We start from the raw sequence: 26,160 nt of genomic DNA on the forward strand, positions 1-26,160 counted from the left end.
ATACAAAAGCAGCTGTCTCTGTGAACGGGAATGGAAAAGAACGCTAAATCCACGACGGAAAGATGTGTGGCTTCAGGTAGAATTAATGACAGGATTGTGTGTTTATTCAAAACTAGCGGCGGATGTGGCTGGACAGAGGCATTAACAGCCTGTAAATCTCTGTTGGCTGACCAGCATTTTTTTTTACCGGACAATCGGGTGTGTGTGCAGGAGAGTCATCACAAGGAACAATGACTCCAGCCTGCAACAGTGAATCAAAAACGGGTTTAACTCCTTCGAGCGCTTTGTGTTTCAGTGGGTATTGTTTAATGCACGGCCGGAAATCAGACTTTTGGTGAATTAGCAGGGGTGTAACACCTTTCGTCAGGCCAACGTCATACTTATGTGTTGCCCATAATTCAGATGGCACCTCGGATAACCGAGCCATGTCGATTGTTGTTTTTTGAACCATGGTGTGTGTCCTATTCAAAATAGGAATACGCTCATTGTTCTCTTAACTAAGGCAACCGATGTAAATGCCGTCCTGTATTCATCACCTCTCTGACTGTACAGTGTTCTGGGATCCCAACATGTGGGACTGATGTCAGTCAGCTTCATCTGAGTGTAAACCCACATTCCCAAATCCTTCCACTGCCACCCCACAGGCTTGGCCAGCGACACGTGGACACCTTTATACAGCTAATTCTGCACTTAAAACAGAGATACAGAAACAGCAGCAGCCTCTTTTGTCCAGAAAACATGTTGTAAAGACAATCGTTCGACTTCCTGATTCTGTTTTTACCATATTTTCTCAAAACTTTCATCTGGCCCTTCTGACACATGTGATGTCAGTGCAATGAGTCTGCATGAAGCATGATGCATGTGTGCCATTTGTGTGTGTGTGTGTGTTCAGATGAGGTGAGTCGTGCTGCCACATAAGCGTCACCAATTGGCACGAGAGACCGCTCATGTACACACTTCAGCGTGTCAGGGTCATATCTCAGCGTTTGTGTGTTCACAGGCAGTCTGATTATTGGGTGTGAAGTTAACACAACGCCAAAATGGCACATTAAGTCTCTTCCCTTTAAATTGATAGGACAGTGCTCAGATAACAGAAAAAAGTGTTTTGTCGTGGTGTCATCAGGTGTGCATTGTAAAGGTGCGGTGTAGGGTTCTGCCACCAGCACAGATTGTTTTGTAATATTTTCCACTTTTTGTAGGCGTTTTGGGTAATGCTGATGCTTTTAAAACAGACAATGTAGCACCAGAGTCAGCTAAAAATACAGCATCATTACCTGTTACACGTAAAGTTAACTCAGCCTTCATGACCATCGTTATACGTTATAGGTTTTCAGGTTTATTATTTTTAGCCTTAGTTTCAACATATTCAATGGTTGTCATTATTTCATCACACGTTGTATAGCAGTGTGCTCTTTTTGTTAATTTGTTAGTTATGCTGTCTTTAGCCATCAGTTAAAGCAAGACCGTGTACTTTTAAAAGAAGAAATGACACATTTCTCTTCTCATAAATGGAAATGAAATTCTTAAAACACTTTTTCTCACTTGAGTGCACTCAGGGGTTCATATTTAACAATATCACAGACTATAATAGTCTCTGTTAAAGCTGCAACATGCATGTGTGCATGAGTTGTGTATAGATTTTGCTGCACATTGACATTTAGGTTATTGCCCTCTTCCCAGTTCTTCCAGCTTTATGTTGTACATTCACCCTGAATGCGACATCTAGGAGAATACACATCATTTTTACACTGCTAAAAGCTAAAAATAACATCATTTGTATCACATTTTCAGGTGCTGCTTAAGATTCGTGTCCATTATTAAAGTGAGGAAAAACACAGGCTTATATTTCAGATTTTAATCATTTGAAAATCAACCAAAACTCTGAATTTCCATCTATCAATCTGGCCCCTCACTTATGTAGGAGAGGATGTAGGAGATAATACTTGTGATTTATGTTGTTAGAAAAATGGCTGATTGGGGCTGCACACTTAAACATGAAAACAACCGATTGCTTGCTGATGGCCTTAAACTGTCGGTCACTCACTGCTGCCTTCAAGTGCCCTCAGAAAAAGGACAATTATGAACATGTCCAACATGATAATATGTCGAAGAAAAGAAATGATAATTGATTTTGTGTTGGATCCTTCAGCTGAGTGTTTAACATCAGCTGAAAAGTGCAGGATGAGGTTATTAAGAACTTTATTCAGTTTAGTGAAAGGGCAACTGCAAGAGGAAAACACTGCCAGAGAATGAAAACTAATTAAAAAATTAAAATTAAAATGAACCCTTTAGAAGCTGGATTGACATCAGTTTTGTTATCTGCGTTTAGACGCTTTTCACAAGTATTTAAATCCATGGAACCTGAGAAATTAGGTTTGCTTTCACTCTAAAACACTGGACAAAGACAAGTAATATCTGGAAAATTGAAAGAAAAAAGAAAGTAAAATGTGACAAGAAAATTACTTGAAAATTAGTCAAGCTGTGCTGCAATTATTAGATAACAAAAAGGAAAAAAAATGTCCAGAAAAAAATTTTTAATTTCTTAGAATTCTTATAATGATATATTTAAAATTGTATTACAGAAAACGTAGATATTTTTTGCACTTTCTTAATGTAATTTTTTTTTAATCTTATTTTTGGGTCATTGTCTCAAAACGTTTTATTAATTTATTGCCAATTTCTTGTTTAGTTGCTCGTGGCCTTCTTCCCATGTTTTTGAAAGAAATCAATTCAATTTGCTCAGATTTCAAAAGGTCAATACCACGTATGAATGTTGTGTAAAGTCTGTCTAAAGGTAACTGCTTTACTTCAGTACCATCAGATGTATTTAAGCTATAAACGAAATGCATGCAGTATAAAATAGTTTAACTTTAAATGTTACAGTTTTCTTTGTTTCCTGAGTTACTGCGACGTGTAGAAGTCTGAAGGCTGCAATAACAATTTAAATGGCATTTTCTTCAGCAGCGCTGTGAAAATAACAACCTTATAGGATTTTTCTATGATATATTTTCTATTGAAACATCAAGTACAGTATTGCAGCATTTACTTGTACAGGAACATGTAATTGCAGCTCTGTTATTGGAAAGAGGAGCACCTGAAGGCAGCGTCTGCACAGACAATGAATTACAAAACAACACTGCTGCCGCCCTGTGGTAAAACTGTGAAACGCTTCAGATGATGCTCAGCACACACATGGTTGGCATATTGGTTTGATCACTTTCAAAAACATGGGGAGAAGGCTCATCGACATGTGGCCATAAACATAGCGAGAAATGAGTTACGAGAAAATTACCAGGAAAAAAATGCAAAAATAAAAGTGATAAATTTATGAGTTTAAAATTATTCTTGATATAGTTTTCTGGACATTTTCCCTTTTTTGATAATTAATTCTCCTCCTTTTTTTAAGCAGAATTTCAGGTTTGAGGTCGTTCTTTTCATCACCATTTACCAATTTCATGCAATTTATGGGGCATTTCTTGCAAAGTTGGCCAATGCCTTTTTGACTTTGTTTTTGGAAGAAATCAAACCAATTTGCTCATGTTTCAAGAATTAAAGAATTAAATTAAAGCTTGTAAAAGGCTGCTTAACAAAGCATCAGGAAACTGATGTCCAACCAGGTTTTAAAGGGTTAATAATGTGCATATGCCTTAAAACAGTGAATGAGAGAGCAGCAGTTTTTATCCTGGCAGTTACAGAGGAGAGACATTATACTTTACACAGTGGATAGGTGTCATAATTTCCTCTTTTTAGACAAACCGCTCCAGTAAAACCAAACACATCTCAGGCACAGAAACACTCCCACATTTTCAGAGTCTCTCTTGCGTAAAAGGGTCATCACACAGATGATTTGGCCCGATTTACAGTAATTTATTACATATTAATACATTCATTCATGAAGTGTTGGAAAACAGCCGAAGTACATTTACTCAAGTACTGTACTTAAGTACAATTTTTAAGGATCTTAACCACTTACTTTGTACTTTAGTATTTCCATTTATGCTACTTTTTACTTATTCTCCTTTATAAATAACTTTAACCAGCTGCGACAGAGTAATAAACACATTAATGCATCACTGCCTTAGCTGTGCAACTATTACACCACTTCTCTGTGCAAGTATTCATCTGTGCAATAGTCTTCATCATCCTTATGTGTTCTTACCTGCACCACTATTGAATATATCTAATATATGAGGCACCTATTGTTTGTACTTATTATTTGTAAGTATTGTGCTGTTTTTGTTTTTTTTTTCATTTGTACTATAAAGATAATGTGTTGCTCACTGTAGCATAATGCACATATTTAAATATTTCATCCTTTACATAATAGTTTATACAGTGTAATGTGGCATAAGGTACAAATTTGTATATTTTCTAAATGTATATTTTAACAAACTTTAAAAACTCAGCATAAATGCATATATATATATATATATATATATATATATATATATATATATATACATATGTATTCTTTTCATGTAACATAATTTCACATAAATGTTAGATGTATAGTTATAGGAGTAACAAAAATAGTTTTCTGGACATCAACAACAACTAAAACTAAACTAAAATTAAAGTATTTTTCTCAGGTTTCAGAGGTGCGACGAACTCATAAACTGTTGTTTATCTCGGTGATAAAGTATATTTTGATACTTTTGTTCTTTTACTTAAGTAAAAAAAAAAAGTTTTGAAAGCAGGGATTTTACTTGCAAAAGATAGTTTCTACTCGGTGTTTTTTGCTGTTTTTACACACGTCAAAGGTGTTGGTATGTCCTCTTCCACCGCACTCATGTATTTATTCACTCGCCGTGTCACCGGAGGCGGCGGCGGAGCTGAACGACCCTCCGCGGCTGCGGTTGCGGTTGCGGTTGCTGTCTTCGCCGATAGGTGGCGCTTGGCCGTGTCCACCCTCGGAAAGACTTCGGGGCTGCTGCTGCTGCGCCTCTGCCATTGGTGGACCGGGCTGTTTTCCTGCTATAAAACTGCAGTATCAGTACATAGAGTACAGGAAGACCTCTGCTCCACAGGTGAGACACTCAGTGCTGTTTTTTTTCTATGTTGTTAACACGAACAGCGAGAAAGCTCTTAGCTGAGGAGCAAACAGCACAGCATTTCTTCATCATAACCAGTTCCTGTGTCTGATTTGGTATTACGCAACAGGAGCATAGCTAGATTTGAGCCGTGCCAGGTGGGATCGGTGAATTAGTTTGGCACATTTTTTTAAAACTTTCTGTAAATTGTTGTACAGCACTTTCTGAGAAGCATCCCGTGATCCGCGCATTGAAAAATAACCTGCAGTACACAGAAGTCACACAGCTTATACATACACAATGTAACGTCGTTTTCAAATCCATAAGAGACGCCACTGACTTTCTAATCAGCTAATCAGACAGAAAGCACGGGTTAACAGTCGTGAACTTTGAAATCCGCTACCTTCGCTCTCCTCCCTGTTTGTCAAGTTGTGCAATATAATCATCTAAATTAGTATATAAGCGGATGACAAAATTAATACAGATTACATTCTGTTATTCTGTCATTTTAAAGTTGGTCATGGAAAGCAAGTTCTGTCTTCCTCCAGTCTAGTTTATCATCGATGATTCAGAAGTTACTCAGAGTTTTAGTGTGTAAAAGAAGTTTATAGAAACATTTAAGCTCTGAGGTAGAAATTAGTGGCAGTGGTAGAGTAAAGGTGTGTGTATTCACAAAATGTAGTTGTATAGATAGACACACACACATATATATATACATTTCAAGGTTTATGTATGATATTACAGTTTTGGTAATAGTAATGCATTAATGTGTAAGTAGCACTGAACTTGGATAAAGAGGAGAAAATTTAAGGGGCATAAGCCTAATTGTTCACTGAGATCTGAGAACTTTCCTCTGAGGCAATCTCTTGTTTCACCAAACTTCCTGCAGTTATTGCGGTCACTATTTGGTTCAATGGTACAGTTTCAGCTGATCTGTATTCTTAGTCATTTAATATAACATAAAATAAATGTTAAATGAATCACTTAGGGGTCACCAGTTAACTCAAAAACAGCAATTCAGTATCAACTGGAGGGGACATAATGGTCTCTACAGTCTAACTTGCTGATCAGTGTATTGCCGATGACAATATTTGATTTGTTTTCCCTTTAATGCAGGCTATAAAATTATTCATAATAGTAGTAGTGGTGGTAGTGTTATTAAATTAAACTGACCTATTTGCCCTGTCATAGAGTTGTGTTGGCACTCCCCACATGTGACAAACACTTGCGACACAGACAGTGATCAGAGAAAGAGAGAAGATGGAAGGTGGACTATTGCTTGTAATGTTTTTGTACGTTTTTTTTACACACAACTAACTACCCATTCGACTGGTTTGCCTGAACTGCTGCTCAAATACTAAATGTAGCAGTGGATAGATAATCATGACAGCCTCGCTTGCTTTCCATGGTTGTAATATAATTTTTCACCCAAAGTCGATTGCTTTTATTGGAGCAATTGGCAGAATAATAACAGGGAAGTGAGTTTTGCTCAATGAGGCAGAAAGATAGACAAAATGATATGACAGTCTTTTTTTCAGTTTTGTATACCATATTGCATATAATGGTAGAATGTTGCCTATTGTAGTATTGTTACATTTTATATTTAAATACTTTATCATCATGATTATGCAGCACTGAATCCTCTTTGTTCTCACAGCCATGTACCTGTATCTGCTGGGCCTGGTGGTTTTCTACTACCTGTACCGCTGGGTCAGGGAGCTGCCTCGGGTCCCTGACAAGGCCAGCAAGTATGTGTACATCACAGGCTGTGACTCGGGCTTTGGTAACCTCCTGGCTCGCCATCTGGACAAGAAGGGCTTCAGAGTGATCGCCTCGTGTTTCACAGAGAAGGGAGAAGAGGATCTGAAGAAGTCCTGCTCCAGCAACCTAATCACAACACACCTGGATGTTCGGTCGAAGGAAAGCGTTGCCAAAGTGGCAGCAATGATCAAGGACAAAGTGGGGGCGCGAGGTGAGTGTGGAGTGTTATCTGTTTTTGTTGGTCCAGACTGAAATGTCGCCACAACCTTTGGATTAATTGATTGCCATAAAATTTCGTACAAACATTCGCGTTCCCCTCAGGATGAAGTCTACTGACATTGATTTTCCCAACTTCCTCTAGCGCCACCATGATGTTAACATATGTGGTTTAAGGGGAAGTTTCTCAAACATTATTGCATGGATTGCAATAAAACTGCTGTGGTGGCCCGCTGGGTTTCCACCTATTGCCATCATCACATCAAAATCTAAACTAAACTGAGATACTGAGAACAGCCTCATGTAGCTTTTGTTGTTTCTCAGCGTTCATGAAAACGCTGCAGGTAGATGTTCACAGTCATTCACTGTAAAATGTATTCATTATTTGAATTAATTGTATTTAGCGTGTACAGGCATGCTTTACATTTTTCTGCTCTGTTAAAGCTTCACTGTGTAGGATTTAGGGGGATATATTGGCAGAAGTGGAAGAGTTTGTATTAAGTATGTGACATAGGGAGCGGGTCCTCGTCTACAAAGACCACCATGTTTCCATCAGAGTTAAGTTAGCAGCCTGTCTTCAACAGGAGTGTCGGACAAACACTGACTATTATTTTTTTCTGTATTTTTACTGTTTTAAAACACCTGGTGAGATTTTTTTCTACAGTGCAAAGAGACCTCTGTGGATAATCCGGCTCTCAGTAAAAACCACCTGAATGTCTGGATGTTAAGTGAATAGAGAAAAAAAAAGAATACACATGAAGGAAGAGGCCTCTGCTCATAATTTGACTCCTGGTAAAAACCTGAGCAGTGAACACTGAAAGAATCTAACGGGGTTAAGCTTCATGTGACTGCAGTCTACGATCTCTACCGTTCAGTGCTACTAAATCCCCCTAAATCTTACACAATGTTCCTTAAAGAGGGCCGCTGCTTGTTGTGAATGAACGCATTTAGTTTAAAAGTGTTAAACATGATTTTATTGACTGGATGTCCTCTGTGTTATCCTCCCAGGCTTATGGGCTCTAGTGAACAATGCAGGCGTTTCCGTACCCACCGCCCCCACTGACTGGCTGAACATCGATGACTACAAGTCCATGCTGGACGTCAACGTAAATGGGGTGATCGCAGTGACCCTGAGTGTCCTGCCACTAATCAAGAAGGCCCAGGGAAGGGTGGTCAATGTAGCCAGTGTGTTTGGGAGGATCAGTGCCACAGGCGGCCCGTACACTGTCTCCAAGTACGCCGTGGAGGCTTTCAATGACAACCTCAGGTGATACATTAACTCACTCAGTCAATTGTTTGTCAGTCGGCCGGCACAGATTCTTTTGCAGGCAACCACTAACCAAATAAAAATGTTCTGCTTAGGTTAAATATGTTGCCCTTCGGTGTCAAAGTCCTCTGCATCGAGCCAGGCTTCTTCAAAACAAACGTAACCGACACTGCCATCCTGAGCAAGAACGTCCAGGTGCTGTGGGACAGACTGCCGCAGGAGATCAAAGATGAATATGGACCTGAATATCTACCAAAGTGTAAGTTTGGATCATCGATTTTCTGATTTTAGTTGTTTGTTTTGAATTAATTTATCAATTTATCAATATATCCACTCATTTTCCCTCCTAGCGTTAGCATTAATTAAAGACAAAGTTGCCAAGATGAGTGATGGAGATCTGATGAAGGTGGTCGGCTGTATGGAGCACGCTGTGTCCGCTGTCCGGCCCCGCAGCCGCTACTCCCCAGGCTGGGACGCCAAGCTTTTCTGGCTGCCGCTGTCGTACATGCCAACCTGTGTCGCTGACTACATCTTAAGCAAAGAAGCCATTCCTATAGCCAAGAAAGTGCAATAAGTTGTGTTGTTTTTGTATTCATATCTGGACATTTTATGCAATTTGACAGTATACGTCTACTCATCTTACCACTATCTTTGTATTCCTGATTAAAGAATCATTCCTTTGTATGTTTGTATTTCCAGCATTTGGCAGGATGGCTCTGTGACATAAAAAATACATTTTAAATGAAGTGATTGGTTTGTATCCCTTCTTTGAATATGTTCGAAAGACTGGCTTTTATCACAGGCATTTACATTCAAGGTCCCGTTATCTACAAGTAGATAGGAGTTTGTTCAAACTAATACGCTCGGCCTTGATGATAGACGTGCGAAAGGTCAGGATGCAGCAATAAAACAGCAGCCTGATGATTACAAAGTATAAATGGAGCAGGACTCTGTCAGCGTCTGTTACATTTGTGGAAATCCAACTTGAAATACAGCTTCCATTATTGCCCTGATCGTGATGTCCCTACATGTCTAATTGTAAGAGTGCTCAATAATATAATTTCTTTTGACAGCAGCTACAGGACTGTGACTTTGCTCCACAGGAGGTATTTAAAAGGATTGAAGTGTGCAGGGTAAGTGGCAGATTGCAACCAGCTAAAATTTCTCTCGTGCCAGGCGTGCAAGAGAACTACAGTGGCTGACAGTGGTGGCATCATATTAAAAAAATAAATAAAAAAGAACTTGAGTTTTTGTTGTAGGCCTAAAGTGATTAAAGCCTCGACACCAAATAAAAAAATAACAGTTCATCAACAGAAATGTACATAATAGGTCTATACCCTGGCGCCTTTTCCTCTGAATTTTGCCAAACCTCAATTGCGGTGGCTGGTCTTTAGTCTCCCGGGCTAAGCTAGCAATGGATCCCAAATTAAACATCCCATGACCTGCCCTGAAGCTTCACATATTTCTGTGAGCTGCCCTAGGTGACAGAGAAAATGCACAACCCTTCCCTCCACTATAAATGACATGATTTTAAAGTTTCTGGCTATGGTAAATGGTGTGATTTTGGAGACTTTACAAAAAAGCATGCATTTCAAACCCACTTGCCAGGTTTGGGGTTCTGGTGATAATTAAAATAATACAAATTATAGTCATTTAAAGTTTATGTTCCTTACATTAAGCCAAAAAAAAAGTCTCTCCCCAGTGCTTAAAAATAATCTGAAGTGCCTGTCCCATGTTGCACCACTCCTTCCCTTCTCATGAATGAACAAGTCTCAATAAATGCTCATTACAATTAGTTATTATTTCATAATGTGCAAATACCGCTGATATAGGTGCATAGGTGCATATATCCTGCAGGTGAATAGACAGGTTTTGATGTAATAATTGTATTTTGGGTCCCCACTGCCATTCAGCAAAACTGGATTTTGTAGTTTTAAGAACTGTAGAAATATTTTCCCTCCCAGCACTGAGATCTAGTGTTTACTATCAAAGCTACATGTATTTCCTCCTCGTATTATATTACAAATTAGCTCAAAAGTTTGTTACCCTGAAGTTGAAACAAACACTCATGCATAGTTTGTCCACTGTTTTATTTCAGTGCGTGACAAGCTGCAACACAGTTCAGAAAGCTTAACATGGCTCACGGCTGCCCTCTTGTGGTCAGAGTGGATGATGACAGCCATTTCATTAAGAACAAGATTCTCAACTACAACTATGAAAGCATTTAGGAAATATACAGTTGACAAGTTGTTGTTTTTTTGTAAAGACAGTGTTTTATTCCATCTTTCGTTGGAAACATTAAATAGAACTTTTCTTTCAGATGACGAGACAGGTACATTTGCATTTTGACATGTTTTACAAACCAAGTGCTCCTAACCGCAGAACCCCTCTCTCCTTTTGTTTTTCTCCACTTCTCTCCAAAACAGCTAGATTGTTTCGATGTTTATGAGTGCTCCTCAGCCAGCTTCTCGGCCTTCTGAACCACTTCCTCGATGGGGCCGACCATGTAGAAGGCCTGCTCGGGCAGACTGTCGTACTCGCCTACAAGGAAACAGGTAAAAGAAAATATATGTACAACAAATAAGTTGAGGGACTTCTTAAAAAGTGTTAAATAATTTTTATCAGTGACTTCATACACTTACCACCAAGGATGCTCTTGAAGCCTTTGATGGTTTCCTTGAGGGGCACCAGCTTGCCCAAATGGCCGGTGAAGACCTCGGCCACCTGGAAGGGCTGGGACAGGAAACGCTGGATCTTGCGGGCGCGGGCCACAGTCAGTTTGTCCTCCTCAGACAATTCATCCATACCCAAAATGGCAATGATATCCTGCAGGGATTTGTAGTCCTATAGGAGGAAAAGTAAACTTGTTAGCCTGATAAAAGCCCCCCCCCCCTTTGAAAAAATACATGTTTCTACAGAGTAAATATTAGAGTCCCAAACCTGGAGGATTTTCTGCACACCACGGGCGATTTCGTAATGCTCAGAGCCAACAATGTTGGGGTCCATGATACGGGAGGTGGAATCCAGGGGGTCGACGGCGGGGTAGATACCCAGCTCAGCGATGGCGCGGGACAACACAGTGGTGGCGTCCAAGTGAGCGAAGGTGGTGGCGGGGGCAGGGTCAGTCAAATCGTCAGCGGGCACATAGATAGCCTGATGGAGAAAAATGAGACCTGGTCAGTTTTTGTAATAATAAGTTTCCCTTCGGGCCACAATCATAAACATCTTTCAAAGGCCGTTTAGCAAATCCAGTGATGGGTTAACACGAAGACATGTTCACCTGCACAGATGTGATTGAACCCTTCTTGGTGGTGGTGATTCTCTCCTGCATGGTACCCATGTCAGTGGCCAGAGTGGGCTGGTAACCCACGGCGGAGGGGATACGACCCAGCAGGGCAGACACCTGAAAGGTAAGAGGACTTGTCAGTATGAAGAATCGCTTTATAGGTTTGTAGTAACAGTCGGGGGTCTACGTGTGACTGTAAGTGTGACTGCATTTAAATTTAAAATTCAGCCTCACAAGAACCCCGTGAACTATTTCGCTTCTATCTTTAGGTAAAAGTTTTCTGCCTATGTGACTTTGCTTCTAACACTTATTTTTACAGACCTCAGAGCCAGCCTGTGTGAAACGGAAGATGTTGTCGATGAAGAGCAGCACATCCTGACCCTCCTGGTCACGGAAGTACTCTGCCACGGTCAGTCCAGTCAGAGCCACTCTGGCACGGGCGCCTGGGGGCTCGTTCATCTGTCCGTACACCAGCGCCACCTAGCAGGGACAGCAGTTGAGGTAAGTTTGCCACAGTAAATGGCCTTTTTTTCCCCCCTTTTTAATGTTTCAATTCGAAAATTCTTGTCAAGGCTTGCTAAAAGTCCTCACCTTGGAGGTGGTGTCCTTCAGGTTGATGACACCGGACTCAATCATTTCATGGTACAAGTCATTTCCCTCACGGGTACGCTCTCCCACACCGGCAAACACGGAGTAACCACCATGGGCCTTGGCCACGTTGTTGATCAGTTCCATAATCAATACAGTCTTGCCCACACCAGCACCTCCAAACAGACCTGTGAGCAAAAAAAAAAAAGTGGGATTATTTTGATCAGTGGCTTCAGAGATTTCAGTACACAAGCCATTATCTATGCCGCCTGTGAGCACGCACCAATCTTTCCTCCCTTGGCGTAGGGAGCCAGCAGGTCCACAACCTTAATGCCAGTCACCAGGATCTCCTGCTCCACACTCATGTCAGTGAATTCAGGGGCCTCAGCGTGGATAGGTGCAGTCCTGCGGTGGGAAATAAACACTTATAATTATCAATCTAAGAGTTAACATTATTGTTATTCTGCAGGACATTTTGTTATTCTTTCATAAGTGTATTCATTTATGTTATTTTCAAGGTGAACTCACTGCTTGGTGGAGATGGGACCCCTCTCGTCGATGGGCTCCCCGATGACATTCATAATCCTGCCCAGAGTCTCGGGACCCACTGGGATTCTGATGGGGGCGCCGGTGTCCAGAACTTTCTGTCCTCTGACCAGACCCTCGGTACCATCCATAGCAATGGTACGCACTGTGTTCTCCCCTAAACACATAATCAACATCCATCTCATTTACTGTGAACTATATATATATAACTTAAATGCTCTCTGTCTGTTCCTGCAGGACTGAGGGAAGGTCACAATGCACGCTGCTCACCAAGATGCTGAGCCACCTCCAGGACTAGCCTGGAGTCACGGCCGGCCACTTCCAGGGCGTTGAGGATGGGAGGAAGGCCCTCATCGAACTGGACGTCGACGACGGCACCGATGACAGCCACAATCTTACCGGCGGCGGCGCTGGCAGCAGCAGCAGGTGCGACATAATCTCTGCCTGTAAAGTAACGCAGACAATGTGTGCAGTTAGTGTGCTGCACATGTGTGTTACAGTCATGACCTTGCAATGCCAGCAGCAGGCATTAGTCTCCAATATGCAACCCTGCGCACTGAAATACACCAGACTACTAACTGCGTGCTGATCCGTGTCATTGTCAACGGATCGGCTAAACTATAAGCCTTTAAACACAAATTAAATGACCGATTGACGTCATCTGACAAATCAATAAGCGTTCAAGTGTGAACTATAAGTAGCTTTTGATCTGTACCAATTCTGAATTTGATATATCCCCAGCTAAATATCGTTAACGTGGACAGACTGTCAGATGAATGAAGTGTACTTTGAGCTAACCTTGCTAATGCTGCTAATGACAAACGCAGGACACTCAATGGCAACAGAGTTTACCGTTTCATACTCAACATATTAGCTAAATATTTTTGATGCATCTGCGGGTAGGCGTTGATGGCTATACAATATTGCTAATCCACTAGCCAGACTTTGCTAAAAACGCAACTTGCGATGCTAACTTAGCAGGCTGTGCACAGTCTCCCACCGCCTCATGTCATTACATAGAGGTCATTTCTGCTAGCACAAGAAAGACACAGCCTAGTCGTTTTCTAACGCATGACATCTGTCAGTGGGTGCATATCTGCGATTATGTCCCCATATAAACTTCGAGAATAACTCAAACTCATGTCAAATCAGACATTTTAATTTTACGGCCTGCTCCGCCGGCGGCAGGGCAGCCAGCGTGTTGCTAACACGTTAGCACCGCCCCTGCCCTTCTCAGGCGGCCGCCTTAACAACTGTTTTCTTATTACGAGTTCGTTCAAAAACACCACGCATGCAGGACTTACGTGAAAGGACGGCTGGAGATCCAACGAGAGCCTTCAGGGGCTGGGCCCCAGGCTTGAGAGCCTGCAGTGCCCCGGTGCAGCAGCGTCCCACAGCTCCTAACATTGTCAAAATGGCTGAAGGTGGAAAGAGACAGGGGAACTTGCGGCTTTATAATGAATGGCCGCCGAGGCGAACTGCGCACGCGCGCTACGTAAGCGAGGCTATCTGAGCATGCGTGGATGTGGAGCGCATCCAGCTGACACTCTGCCCTCCAGAGCTGGACTATTTGACACTAAATGTGACTGCTGAATGACAGTCCGCGCTAAAGGTTACATGGAAAAGAAGTTATTATTCAGATCAAAAGATCAATATGTGTAGATCTGCATGGAGACAAATGGCTTCGGCAGCCTTTTAGTGTCATTGCACATTTGTACACAATGTCCCATGTCAGGGGGAGTGAAGTTTTTCAGCTGCACCCCTTCAGTTGTACATGTCTGGAGATCCTGTTTTAGGGCTGTAACAATGCTCCCAGTTGAGAGATATTTCTAAACTAACCACAGCAAGGTTCCTGTGCTGACTGAGAATTAGAGAACTCTGCCTGTGTTTACAGAAATTAAACCATAAGACATAATCATTTATACTATAGAGAACCCCAGATATGAATCCTAAAACCCGGAAATCTGTTAGCATGTCAGCACCTCTGTGTTCCCTTGTCTCAAAGTCATTTGGTGTTTCTGAAGTGTATTTTTGGTTCGAGGCCTTAGACAACATCTGCGGTGAACACAAAATATTTAAGTATCATAAATGTTTGTATATCACAAAGAGTTTATCTTCTGCAATGATCCAAAATCCAACAGAAAAAATCCTGTAGGCTTTTTGATGAGGGAACCAGTATAATGATAGTTTTCAGGCTGTTCCACTCTATTTTACCTCAATATAAGGGGTCAGTTGTCCTCACACTGTCAGTGGTGTATACCAGGGGTGTCCAAACTTTTCTAAATCTGGACAGGATTAAATAATGTGAAAATTCCTGGGGGGCCAGCTGCTTTTCGCATCATATGGTTATTTAAAAAAGAAATCCCATATAAATGACACAAATGCAATTCTTTCATCTTTCAGTGAAAAAGAATTCAACTTTCCACCACTCCTTAAAGAGTCAGCCATGGCTGTCAACTGTATGCTTCTTTGTTATGGTCACGTTGCAGGAAATATCTGATGTTAGGCAGCCGTTTGTTTGCTTGTTTTCTGGCTTGCATTTAAGAGAACACATTCGTTTTGCTAACAAATATTCTGTTAACTATAAAGTATTTTTTAAAAGACAAGCTGAGGGCTGTTTAAAATCAGTCTGAGGGCCACAATTGGCCCCCGGGCCAGACTTTGGGCATGACTGGTGTGGACCTAAAACGCTGGACCTGCAGTGACTAAACAGCGGGCAGGTGACAGCGGTGGAGAGTGACTTAAAGTGTCACTTTACCCCCTAAATCAAAATGTCATATTTGACTTTACCTGTAGTGCTGTTTATGAGTCGAGATTGTTTTGGTGTGAGTTGTCGAGTGTTGGAAATATCAGCTATAGAGATGTTTGCTTTGTCTTGAATATAACAGAGCTAAATGGCACTCGGCTTGTGGTGCGTTACATTTGGAAAACTCAACAGCAACGTCTCTTTCCAGAAATCATGATCCGCTTATTCAAGATAATCCACAGATGTTGTTGAGAGCAGTTTCATGTAGGAACTTCATCATCACTGTGCAGATGGAAGTGTGAATCTACTCATGGATGTGAGGCTCGTGCTCATGAGGGCGAGATGTAAACAGTAGTGACGTCCTCCTCGGCTGAGCTGTAACATTAGTTCAATAATGCTTGCTCACTTGAGCTGATTCAGATGTTTGGCCTTCTTCACCGTGATACAGTTGGCTGGTGCTGCGCTGTAGAAACTTGAGTCCATTCCATTTTTTTTAATGCGAGGCCCCTTTATGCTTCCACTCCACTGCAATTAAGAGGAAAATACTGTAGTTTGTACTACAAAGTAGTAATACCACAATATTAAAATACTCCATGTAAATCCCTTTCCTTAAATGAACTTTGCCTAAAGGTAAACAAGTAATATCAGCAAAATGTACCTTAAGTGTCAAAAGTGAAAATATTCATTTTACAGAACTGCCCATTCAGAATATTATATTATTGGATTATTATTGTCAGGTGGTTTAGTTTGTTGCAGTCATATTTCTTTCATCTTATTTTAAGATTATGAGATTTGTATCTGCAAAATATCCAAAGCAGTGTAGATGTTACATTTATGTAATGGAGTAAAAAGTACAATATTATCTGAAATGTGAAGAGTAGAAGTATAGAGTAACAGAAAATGTTTATAATCTAGTAAACTAGTTCACATGTGTCTCAATAGTATAAGTAAATGGACCACCACCGTTTGTTTATTCTTAATCTGGTTCACTGGAGGCTGCGCGATTTCATAAATAGCACGACACGAGTGGGTGTTAGGGCAATATTGCATTTTGTAGAAGAATATTAGGCCTAAGTGTATATAAAATTTTACATGACTTTTGACTTTTAACTGGCAGAACATCTCCATTCGTACCATTTTTTAAAGTAGTGTCTGCATGTTTTCCTTTCAGGCTGCATAGACACCCAACAGCCATAACCAACCAGCGAAGGCAGTCTGCAGTGGTGGAGGAAGTACTGAAGTGCCAAAGGTAAAAGTCTTTATTGTTCGGCATTGGCCCATTTTCTATATATTATTCATTTACCATTATTGATGCACGAATGTGCACCTCACTTCAGTGTTACAGATAAAGGTGGAGCTCATGTGAATCACTTTATGTACTTATTGGTAGCCTGCGAATTCCCCTTATTTTAATTTGTGATAATACAACACGATTTACTTGTTGGTTTTATTTGGTATTTTCAATCTAAATTTACAAGGTAACAAGTAACTAAAGTAATTCAATAAAAGCAGCAGAGTAAAAAGTACAATAAAGTGAAATGAAATAGAAATAGGACTTTGAAAAGTGAGGGACACATACAAATTAAGAAAATTCACTGAATGGATACTAGAAAGATATTTTTTTCAGTCAAAATGTCTGTTGTCTTATCCTGCTAAAACAAACGCTGAGTATACAATGGAAAGCAATATCTGGTGCATATTGTCTACAAAAATACTGTGCACTGGGGAATTTGGGACACAGGACACATGAACGTTGTCAGCCCAGATGAGGGTTCACTATATTTACACTAGAGGATGCTGTTGTATTACAAGACATAGAATGTGGGGATTTTGGTTTGTGTGTGTGTGTGTGTGTGTGTGTGTGTGTGTGTGTGTGTAGTACAGTATATATGTATAAGTATTAGAGGTGTGAATCTTTCAGTATCTCACGTTTGGATTCAGAATTGATTCTCGATTCAAAACGATTTCCGATTCAAAATATAGGAGATGTAATTTCAGGATCTACTCCAGTCTGTTTTCCAGTGGCATATTATGTTATGAAAGCAAAGTGTGTATGAAATTATGGAGGCTTTATTATGTACAAGCTTTTTTCTTGTAGAAAACCTTTCTCCCAAGTGTTGGGAATCAGAAATTGAAAAAATAAACATTGTAAATATTATAGTTTGAAAAATGGACACACTTTTCCAAAAAAAATCCCATCTTATCCCATTATCTGTGCCATTCTGCAAAGCAGCTCCTCTCTGTGATGCTGCAGAGGGCCACATCACACTCCTGACACTTCAGAGAGGGCCCTGATTCTCCTGCCTGCTCTGCCTGCAGTGAACACAGAGTTTACATCCATACGAGGCCCTGCTGCTTGTTACACTGCCTCCTGATTTACCCTTGTCTCATTATTATTATTATTATTATTATTATTATTATTATTATTATTATTATTATAGGGGCTAACAGAGTTTATTCTAATGCATGAGGCGCTACCAATAACACAGAGCGATAGACGCAGCGGATTAGACCAATCACAGTGCAGTTTGCTCCGGATGACTATGGCATACGTAAGCGGATACGAAGCGTTGACTCGTCTTCCGGTTGGTGGACACGACCGACCATACCTCTCTGACCTTTCCGTGGAACCATGGGAAACCAATATGACGTTCAGCATGGACGCTAAAGTTTTTGTATCATCGAAATATGGATAAAATATCGGCGAAAGACATCCAATGCCGGATCTGTCATTATGGATTTATTGAAGGTCCCGTAAAAATTCTTATGTGAATCGATTTTTCGAATAAGTATTTGATATATTTGATTTTATAAAGCTTAAGTCTTCCAGTTGTCTCGGCTCAGTTTAAAGCATATTGTAAAATCTGTGTGTGTCTGTATCTGTGTAAGTATGACAAGCCCCTTTAATATTTAACAGCGCTGATAACAGCTTTGGTAGCAATTCTAATTAAATATATGCAGTTAATTTCTCACCAGTTAATTAATTTCTTAATTGTGGAAAGTTTTCATTCCAGATATCCGTAACTTAATTTCAGTAAGTTGAATTTTACCATTTAAGTCTATTCAAACTCAATTACAAATAACTACAATTACTTTTTGGGGCTAACAGAGTTTATTCTAATGCATGAGGCGCTACCAATAACACAGAGCGATAGACGCAGCAGGATTAGACCAATCACAGTGCAGTTTGCTTCGGATGACGTATGGCATACGTAACCGGATACGAAGCGTTGGCTCGTCTTCCGGTTGGTGGACACGACCGACCATACCTCTGACCTTTCCGTGGAACCATGGGAAACCAATATGACGTTCAGCATGGACGCTAAAGTTTTTGTATCATCGAAATATGGATAAAATATCGGCGAAAGACATCCAATGCCGGATCTGTCATTATGGATTTATTGAAGGTCCCGTAAAAATTCTTATGTGAATCGATTTTTCTAATAAGTATTTGATATATTTGATTTTATAAAGCTTCCAGTTGTCTCGGCTCAGTTTAAAGCATATTGTAAAATCTGTGTATGTCTGTATCTGTGTAAGTATGACAAGCCCCTTTAATATTTAACAGCGCTGATAACAGCTTTGGTAGCAATTCTAATTAAATATATGCAATTAATTTCTAGTTTGCATGTTATTGAAACGGACTGAACAGGGCTTGGCATTGCTCCTCCTACCCACATATGACTATGTGCGTATCTGCAGGCGTAAATGCATCTCTACTAGTCTGTATTTGTCTGTGAAAACACAGCACATATTTGAATTAAGCATACTGTGCATGCCCCACAGTAAAGACTGATGACTGACAGCTGAGAATACTTTGTGTTGCCAGGCTCTGTGTTGTTGCAGGTATGTGCAGGAGAACACTCTGAATGTCACTTAAAGTCAAATATCTGTTTTAAAATTTCTTGTGAGAAAAGTTTGGCATATAGTCAAGGGAGCAGCGCTGAGATCACTCTGCAATCATTCCCCAAAAGGTTTTCCATGTATTACTCCTCTGTGTTTGGAAAGATTGCGATTGTGTTGCAGTTACTGTAGCCACAGCGATCAGGTTGAATGAGTTCACAACAGTGAGATTCAAGAATGGACACGTTCCTGAGCGTGATCCAAACGCAGCAGAGGTTACCATTTTTACACAGCTAGAAAAGTCACTTTACGGAGTCATCCGTGAACAATAGCTTTTATTCAAATCCTTGCGAATGTTCCCAAATCACACCTGCGTATTGTCTCTGTCAGATGCTGAAAAGCCCCCATTCATCAGCCTCAGAAGAGTTTGACAGCAGGTGACCTTTGACCTCCCAGACATGTTCCATGCAGAACAGGTGAGCAAACACTTTTCTACTTTTCAAGATTTTTTTTTTTTTGATGGAAGACCTTGAAGGTGATGATAATGTTAGATTGAAACAGTTGGGATTCTGCAGCTCTGCAGAGGTTTTGCCGTAAATGCTTTTGTTTTATTGAACTGATCTTTTAAGCCTTGCTAGCAGCATGGCTGCAGGCGGTGTAGCAGTGTCAGCATGTCAGTGTCAGACTCGCTCTTTAGTCCAGACAGAAATCTCTCAGCATCTGTTGGATGGATTGACATGAAATTTTTGTTCAGACACTAACAGTCCCTCGTGGATGAATCCTTATGAATTTGGTGATCTTTTGCTGTTGTAGCGCCACGATGAAACCGAGAGTTTTTGGTGAAATATCTCTGCAACAAAAATCTGCTGTTCACATTTATGTTCCCCTGAGGATAAATTGTAATAATTTTGGTGTTTGCTGCAGACGTAGTTACTCAGTGCCCTTGTCTCCTCTGATCGCTGTAACCCAGCAAGCGCGCATCATCCAGTCGTCTTGGAATCTTAAAAAATAATTCATTGGCTTGTTTTTTTTTTGACATATGTTTATTATTTTTTTTTATTTTTCAGGGCAAAACAGCACACATAACATTCAACAGAAAATACAGGAAAAAAAGCAACTCGGCTCAGCTCACAGACATTTATAAAGGAAAGAGACTCAGGCATTACATGCTAAAACTTAAAGAAAGAAAAACAAAACCTGTTAATCCCCTACTGCATAAACCCTCTAATAAGCACAGTGGACATATCCAGTCCAACATAGGACACAAAAGACTCCCATGTTCAGTGGAACACATCGTCTTTTGAATGCAGGATACGTGTCAAGTAATCCAAACAAATACTCACGTATGACCTCATGCCACTGTGTTTTAGTGGGAGCTTTGTCTGTAATCGAGTTCAAGTATGCACTTTGTTGCACAGAATCTTAGTATGCATTGGCTTGTTGTTGAAACAGTACAAGGCCACCAGAGTGACGTTTGCAGCTTGGTTGTGCCACAGTTTAATTCAGTTTTCAATGGGAGTGGTGGATTTTGAAAATGATAGCGGTTGACAACTGGAAGAAAGTCTCTACTTTATTTTTTTTACCTCTGCTATCTAAACACAGAGCATAAAAGCGCCTCTCTCCACTGCATTTCTTTAGCCGTATACTCTGCTTCAAGTAAATATTGCTAAATATGGGAGTCCTCATCCATAATGTTCTCTGCACTCACATTTGCAAAGTCATTTTTGATGTTAGAAACGTTGTTAGTTTGCAGCACAAGGGGAGAGAAGAAAAAGTGTTTGGTTTTTGAGCAGCATATAGAGCACGCTCCCTAAGCAATATACACTAATCCTGTAGTTCTTCCTGCATCCAGCGACATCATTGTCACATCAGTAGCAGTGGGCGGCCGACTTCACTTCACAGGATCTGTTCCTCCGAGTTAATACATGTTGATGTATCGAACCTTTTTCATGCTTTTTTTCATTATGTGTTTCTGTGACACTCTATTGCAGTACATGCACGTTTGATAGCAAGTGCTGCCTGCCCCACTAACCCTCTCCTCAGAGCGTTACACGGCATCATGTATACATTTACATTAATAAATATAAAGTATTCATTCAGTGTCCCACTGTGTCGGCATGCTATGTCAGCTCAGTGCAACGTTAAAGAATCGTCACTGACCAATGATCTGTCGTTCTTTGAGGGGTGAGTAGCAGCCATCCCACTGACCGCCACAGCCGCGTCTGATTTTTCTCAGATCACATTTCATGTTTTATGTGTTGTTCGAATGCTCTGAGCAATATAATACAACACATCACCTCGGTAGAGTCCCCCTTTTTCCCAAATTCTAAATTAAAGCTGATAAACACACTGAAGTGAAGGAGCACATGAATGCACCATCAGCCTCGACTGGCTCGCCCGCCTGTTCAGTCAGCGCCATTGCTGCACTATTTTATGACCCATTATGGATTCATGAGCACATGAATGTTAATCAAGCTGAGCCAGTGTGTACTGGACAGGAAAAAGATTTGTGTGTTCATTTTCAGAACATGTCAAATGATGGCGCTGGATGCAGGAAGAATAAGAGGTTTTGCAGCTGCAAGGTTTTGTTTTCTGGGGCAATATAGCGCAAACTGAGGGATTCGTTGCTTTAATAGACCACATTTAACATAAGCACTGATTGAACATCCGCATAAAGGCTCGCAAATTCGTTTAACCACTTCACTGAGACAACAGCTGTCAGTCAAAAACATGCATGAAGCTCATGTATGCTTTTAATCTGTGATTGACAACTTATACAACTCGAACTGAACGTTTGCTGCACAGCAGCCCGTAACACATTCCTGTTTTAGGCCACAACGGTTACACAATGAGGAGTTTTTTCAGTTTTACCTGGTGGTGTAGCTGTCAGCTCCACTTTGCATAAGATTGGTATGAAAACTTGTTGGGACATACATATTTCTTTCGTTACTCTCAGTACTCTTCCATATGGTTCGCCACTCACCCGCTAACAATCAGCGGGCCGCTCTCCTCGCTGCGGTAACTATATGTTGAGTGAACATGCATTATCTTGTAAAAACAGTGGTTAAACCAAATGTCACAGGAAAGATACCTGCAGGGGAAGAGAGTATCAAAGAGCTAAGTGGTGGCTTCCGCAGTGTCATAAAAGAAACTCTGGCTTTGTTTTTCCTCCTCCTCTTTTTACACCACACACACCTTTTCTGAGGAAACTATTTGCTCTTTAAAATGAAACTGTGTGGCACTGAATTTCAAAGAAAAAAAAGGCCACGTCCTGCTTTTTATTGATGCCCTTTATTGGTGCGTGCATCTGCTCAGAGCGTCACTGCGCTCATTTCGAAAAAAAGACCTTCTTTATTCCTCTGTTGGCGTGCGTTGTTGAATGAATGTCGCCTAATTGCTTGGTTTAGAGACACTGTGGGGTCTGCTTTTAGAAAGCACACTTTAAATGCAGCATAGTGAACATGTGGGCTCATTATTTCTGAATCCCCGCTGTGAACGAAATCAAGAAAGTGAGAAGTTAACTATGAAACCAAATGCTTTTTTAAAAGATTGTCATAACAGGCACGAGGATGTGCAGCTGCCCTATTTCGGCATACCATAACTTCACAGTCTGTGGCTTTCCATTTGTATACAGCATCTCAGATTGAAATTCAGTGCTATGCCGTGTCCTAGTTTTGCCGTATATTGCAGCAAAACAAGTGTGGAAGCTGTAAAAGTTTCATTCGTTTATGTGAAATAGCCAAAGCAGAGCGTTTTTAGACCTCGAAGGTCAGACGGCTTCTTCCTATTTCTCACTGCAAACCAGCTCCAAGCAGACACAATATTAAAACGACAGAAATAATTCCCATAAACCCTCGCTTTGCTTCATCAGCTCTCCACACGCAGCAAAAGGAGCAGATTTAAGGAGGTCCATCTTTCAGCGGGAACATTCTTGAGTGACAGCTCACCTTTCCTTGCTTTCAGTAATACAGTAGGCAATAAAAACACACGTCAACGTCATCCCTATTGCAGAGTTATGCGATTCCAGTTCCAGCTTTTATGGCTGCAGACAGTCTCATGGGATGTTAAGACTCCTCTGATCCAGGACTACATAGGAATTATAATAAGATTAAGGAGTTATGAGACTTTTCTTTGGTGCTGAAAAGGACACGCACCAGGTTTCAATAAAAAACTGATTCTGAGGAGGAAGTGCGCCGGCTATAACCTTTCACATCCAGCTTTGAAGACACCTCTGCCAGAAAAGAAACTTCGTCTTGTGTTAACCTACAAAATCTGACTTTTAAGGAGTATAGAAGAGATGTATAGTGGGTAGATCTCGGGCCACAGAATGAGCAAACTGTGGAAGAATACCGTTTACTGCTGTGAAATCTGACTGTAGACAAAAAGACAAACATCTATCCTGTCATAAAAGAATGAAATACGCATTCAGCCATAAAAGCTGCAGTGGCTTCATACAAATGTTCTTCTTTCCGACTCCTGGAAATGTGTGTTTACAGTAAATCATGCCAAGTGAAAGACTTAACAAATCACCACTCTGGGTGTTGTCACAGATGAATCATGGTACGTTGCCTTTGCAAGGTGTGTTGCCTTAAGGCGTAAATCACCTATCCAAAGTTTTCCAGCTTTTCCAGGCCTCTGGGCACACAATTAAAGAAAACATACATATTATATACTTTAAAGCAGCCATAGAAAGTAGTTTTGCAACAACAATTGATTACATGATTGTGTGTAATGTGAAAGGGGTCACTGGAAGTGCAGCCCAGTCGACAGAGGAAATGTTCTCATTGTAGGTTTAGTCAAACCGTGAGTATTTTAAATCTGTATGTTTCACACATACACACATGTATCAAAGGAGCTGACTTTGTCATTGGAAGCTTGAGACGATGGTGGAGGTCGTGACACCGAGGAGAGATGCGTGCCAAGCTGCAAACCACTGTTAAGCCTAACAAAACTGATTTATTTTTGCGGTTTTTAGCGAGTCATTGCGATGTTCCAGTGGCTTTTTAGTTACCAATTTGGGTGTTTTTAACATCCCCTCATTGTTTTTCTATTGAAGATAGTGCCACTAAATTCAGTTCTTTTTTTAGTGGGACATCAGTGGCTTCTCCAGCCATGATTGTAAAACCAAAATCATGTTTTTTGAGCCAAAAATAAAGCCAGGGTTCTCAGGATCATGGAAACCTGGAAAAATCATGGAATGCCATAATCACATTCCAGGCTTGGAAAAGACATGGAATTAGTAAAACTCATTGAAAGTTTTGAAAAAGTCATGGAATTTTGTTATGATTGTGAATATAATCTTCCATGGATAACCTTCCATGTCACGTAACATAACGGCAAATGTCTTTTCCCGCCGTAACGTCGTTCAAATATGTGTTGATGTGCTTTTCTTAAATTTCTCCCTGCGTTTCGTCCCCCCCTTCGTGTGTGTGAGATTGCTGAAATTATCTTTTGAAATGTTGTCCAGCAGAATGTGTGGGAATCCTGCAAATCTTTTATCATAAGTGATTTTTGTGCCTAAATCTAACCATAAACATTATGTAAAATGTCAACATATCTGCATAATAACATTAAAACGTATTTGGAACATTGCAGGAACGTGAAATGCCAACTTTTTTCGCCGATTAGGTTGTGAAGTGATGAACCCACAGAGAATTATCACAGTTCCCCTCAGCTTGGCAGCTTTATAGCTTTTTTTGTATCTCATTGTTTTGGTTTTACAGCTCGCAACTTTACTGTTTGCCTCACTGATCTCATAGCACCATTTTTTGTTGCCGACAGCAAAAAAGCCGTAAATATTCGCTCTACACTGGCAGACTGACACAGTTAGTAACTAGCTCGTAAGCACATTGAACATTTAGAAGATGAAGAGTCAGATATTTGGTGGAGACCAGTCAGAGATAACAGGAGTCCAGATGAATGCTTATGTTGCTGTCTGCCGGATGTGGAAATACCACCTTTTTGTCAAGTTCACCATAATATTGTGTATTCGCGGCATGTTACTGCTGCTCCCAAGTGGAGGATTTGTGGGTCAGAATATCTAGATTTGATAAGCTATGTGCAGCAAATGGGTTAAGCTAAATTTAAAATGAGTAAAATTAGTTAACGGCCGATGACGACACGGACACAGTAGGGTTTTAGTGTGGAGCCTAATGTGTGTGAACACCAAGACAGAAGACAGTGGTGAGTTTAAATAGTGTATTTTAATACATTTTTTTCCCCAAAAGATAAACTAAACATATAGGTATGCACTGGGACAAACTGAATCTTTTCTAGCTCGCTTAATAGCATCATTATATTGTTACTGGATCACAAACGTTGGTATGTGAGTGTATTGAGTTAAGCAATGATGTGTTTTATTGCTTATGAATTCAACTTTTACTTCGTAAGAGAGAGTAAGAACATTGTTTTGTTTCCTTTTCAAAACTAACACAATCTTTTTTTTTTTTTCAGTTATCCAGATTTTGTTTAAATATTAAAATCAGCCTGAACGAGAACATGTGCAATGTTTCAAACTCTCCAGAAATATTACCAAGAATCTGACCTTGATGTCCTTGTGGTAGCTACCCGACAGCACAATGGCAAAAAAACTGATGAAGTCCTGTTTTTGATTTTAAGCAGCTGTCTTGGACAAATTGCTGTTATTCCCAGGGGATTTCCTTTCTTCTGTCCCTGTTTTAAACAGCACTGCTAACAAAGTAAAAATGACACTATAAAAAAAGAAGGGGGGGGGGGGGGGGGGGGGGGGGGCAGTCATTGCTCCGTCATGTCGAGGGATTTCTGGAGTGTATGCTTCCCCCAGGCACCCCTCCCACACTCTCCCCTAAATGGGAGTGAGTGAGTTTTAAAAAGGGCTGGACTTCCCTTAATTTACTGC

At 40.6% G+C, this 26,160-nt stretch overlaps 2 protein-coding genes across 2 annotated transcripts; one reads left to right on the forward strand and one right to left on the reverse strand.

The window, feature by feature from the left end:
* The first annotated feature begins 4,906 nt into the window (after nucleotides 1-4,906).
* Nucleotides 4,907-9,020, forward strand: LOC121962982 (retinol dehydrogenase 7-like). Its single transcript, XM_042513339.1, has 5 exons — nucleotides 4,907-5,027; nucleotides 6,688-7,002; nucleotides 8,016-8,274; nucleotides 8,370-8,533; nucleotides 8,625-9,020. Exons 2-5 carry the CDS (start codon nucleotides 6,690-6,692, stop codon nucleotides 8,846-8,848), a joined length of 960 nt encoding a protein of 319 aa, XP_042369273.1. The 5' UTR covers nucleotides 4,907-5,027; nucleotides 6,688-6,689; the 3' UTR covers nucleotides 8,849-9,020.
* Nucleotides 9,021-10,345: 1,325 nt separating this feature from the next.
* atp5f1b (ATP synthase F1 subunit beta) lies at nucleotides 10,346-14,132 on the reverse strand. The gene is made up of 10 exons (XM_042513336.1): nucleotides 13,999-14,132; nucleotides 12,965-13,138; nucleotides 12,677-12,851; nucleotides 12,432-12,553; nucleotides 12,152-12,336; nucleotides 11,882-12,040; nucleotides 11,555-11,677; nucleotides 11,215-11,427; nucleotides 10,917-11,118; nucleotides 10,346-10,815 (listed from the first exon to the last, which is right to left on the reverse strand). The coding sequence occupies exons 1-10, from the start codon at nucleotides 14,099-14,101 to the stop codon at nucleotides 10,718-10,720; spliced, it is 1,554 nt and encodes a 517-aa protein (XP_042369270.1). The 5' UTR covers nucleotides 14,102-14,132; the 3' UTR covers nucleotides 10,346-10,717.
* Nucleotides 14,133-26,160: the final 12,028 nt, after the last annotated feature.

This window comes from Plectropomus leopardus, chromosome 24 (genome assembly GCF_008729295.1).
Source record: "Plectropomus leopardus isolate mb chromosome 24, YSFRI_Pleo_2.0, whole genome shotgun sequence".
NCBI classification, from domain to species: Eukaryota; Metazoa; Chordata; class Actinopteri; order Perciformes; family Serranidae; genus Plectropomus; species Plectropomus leopardus.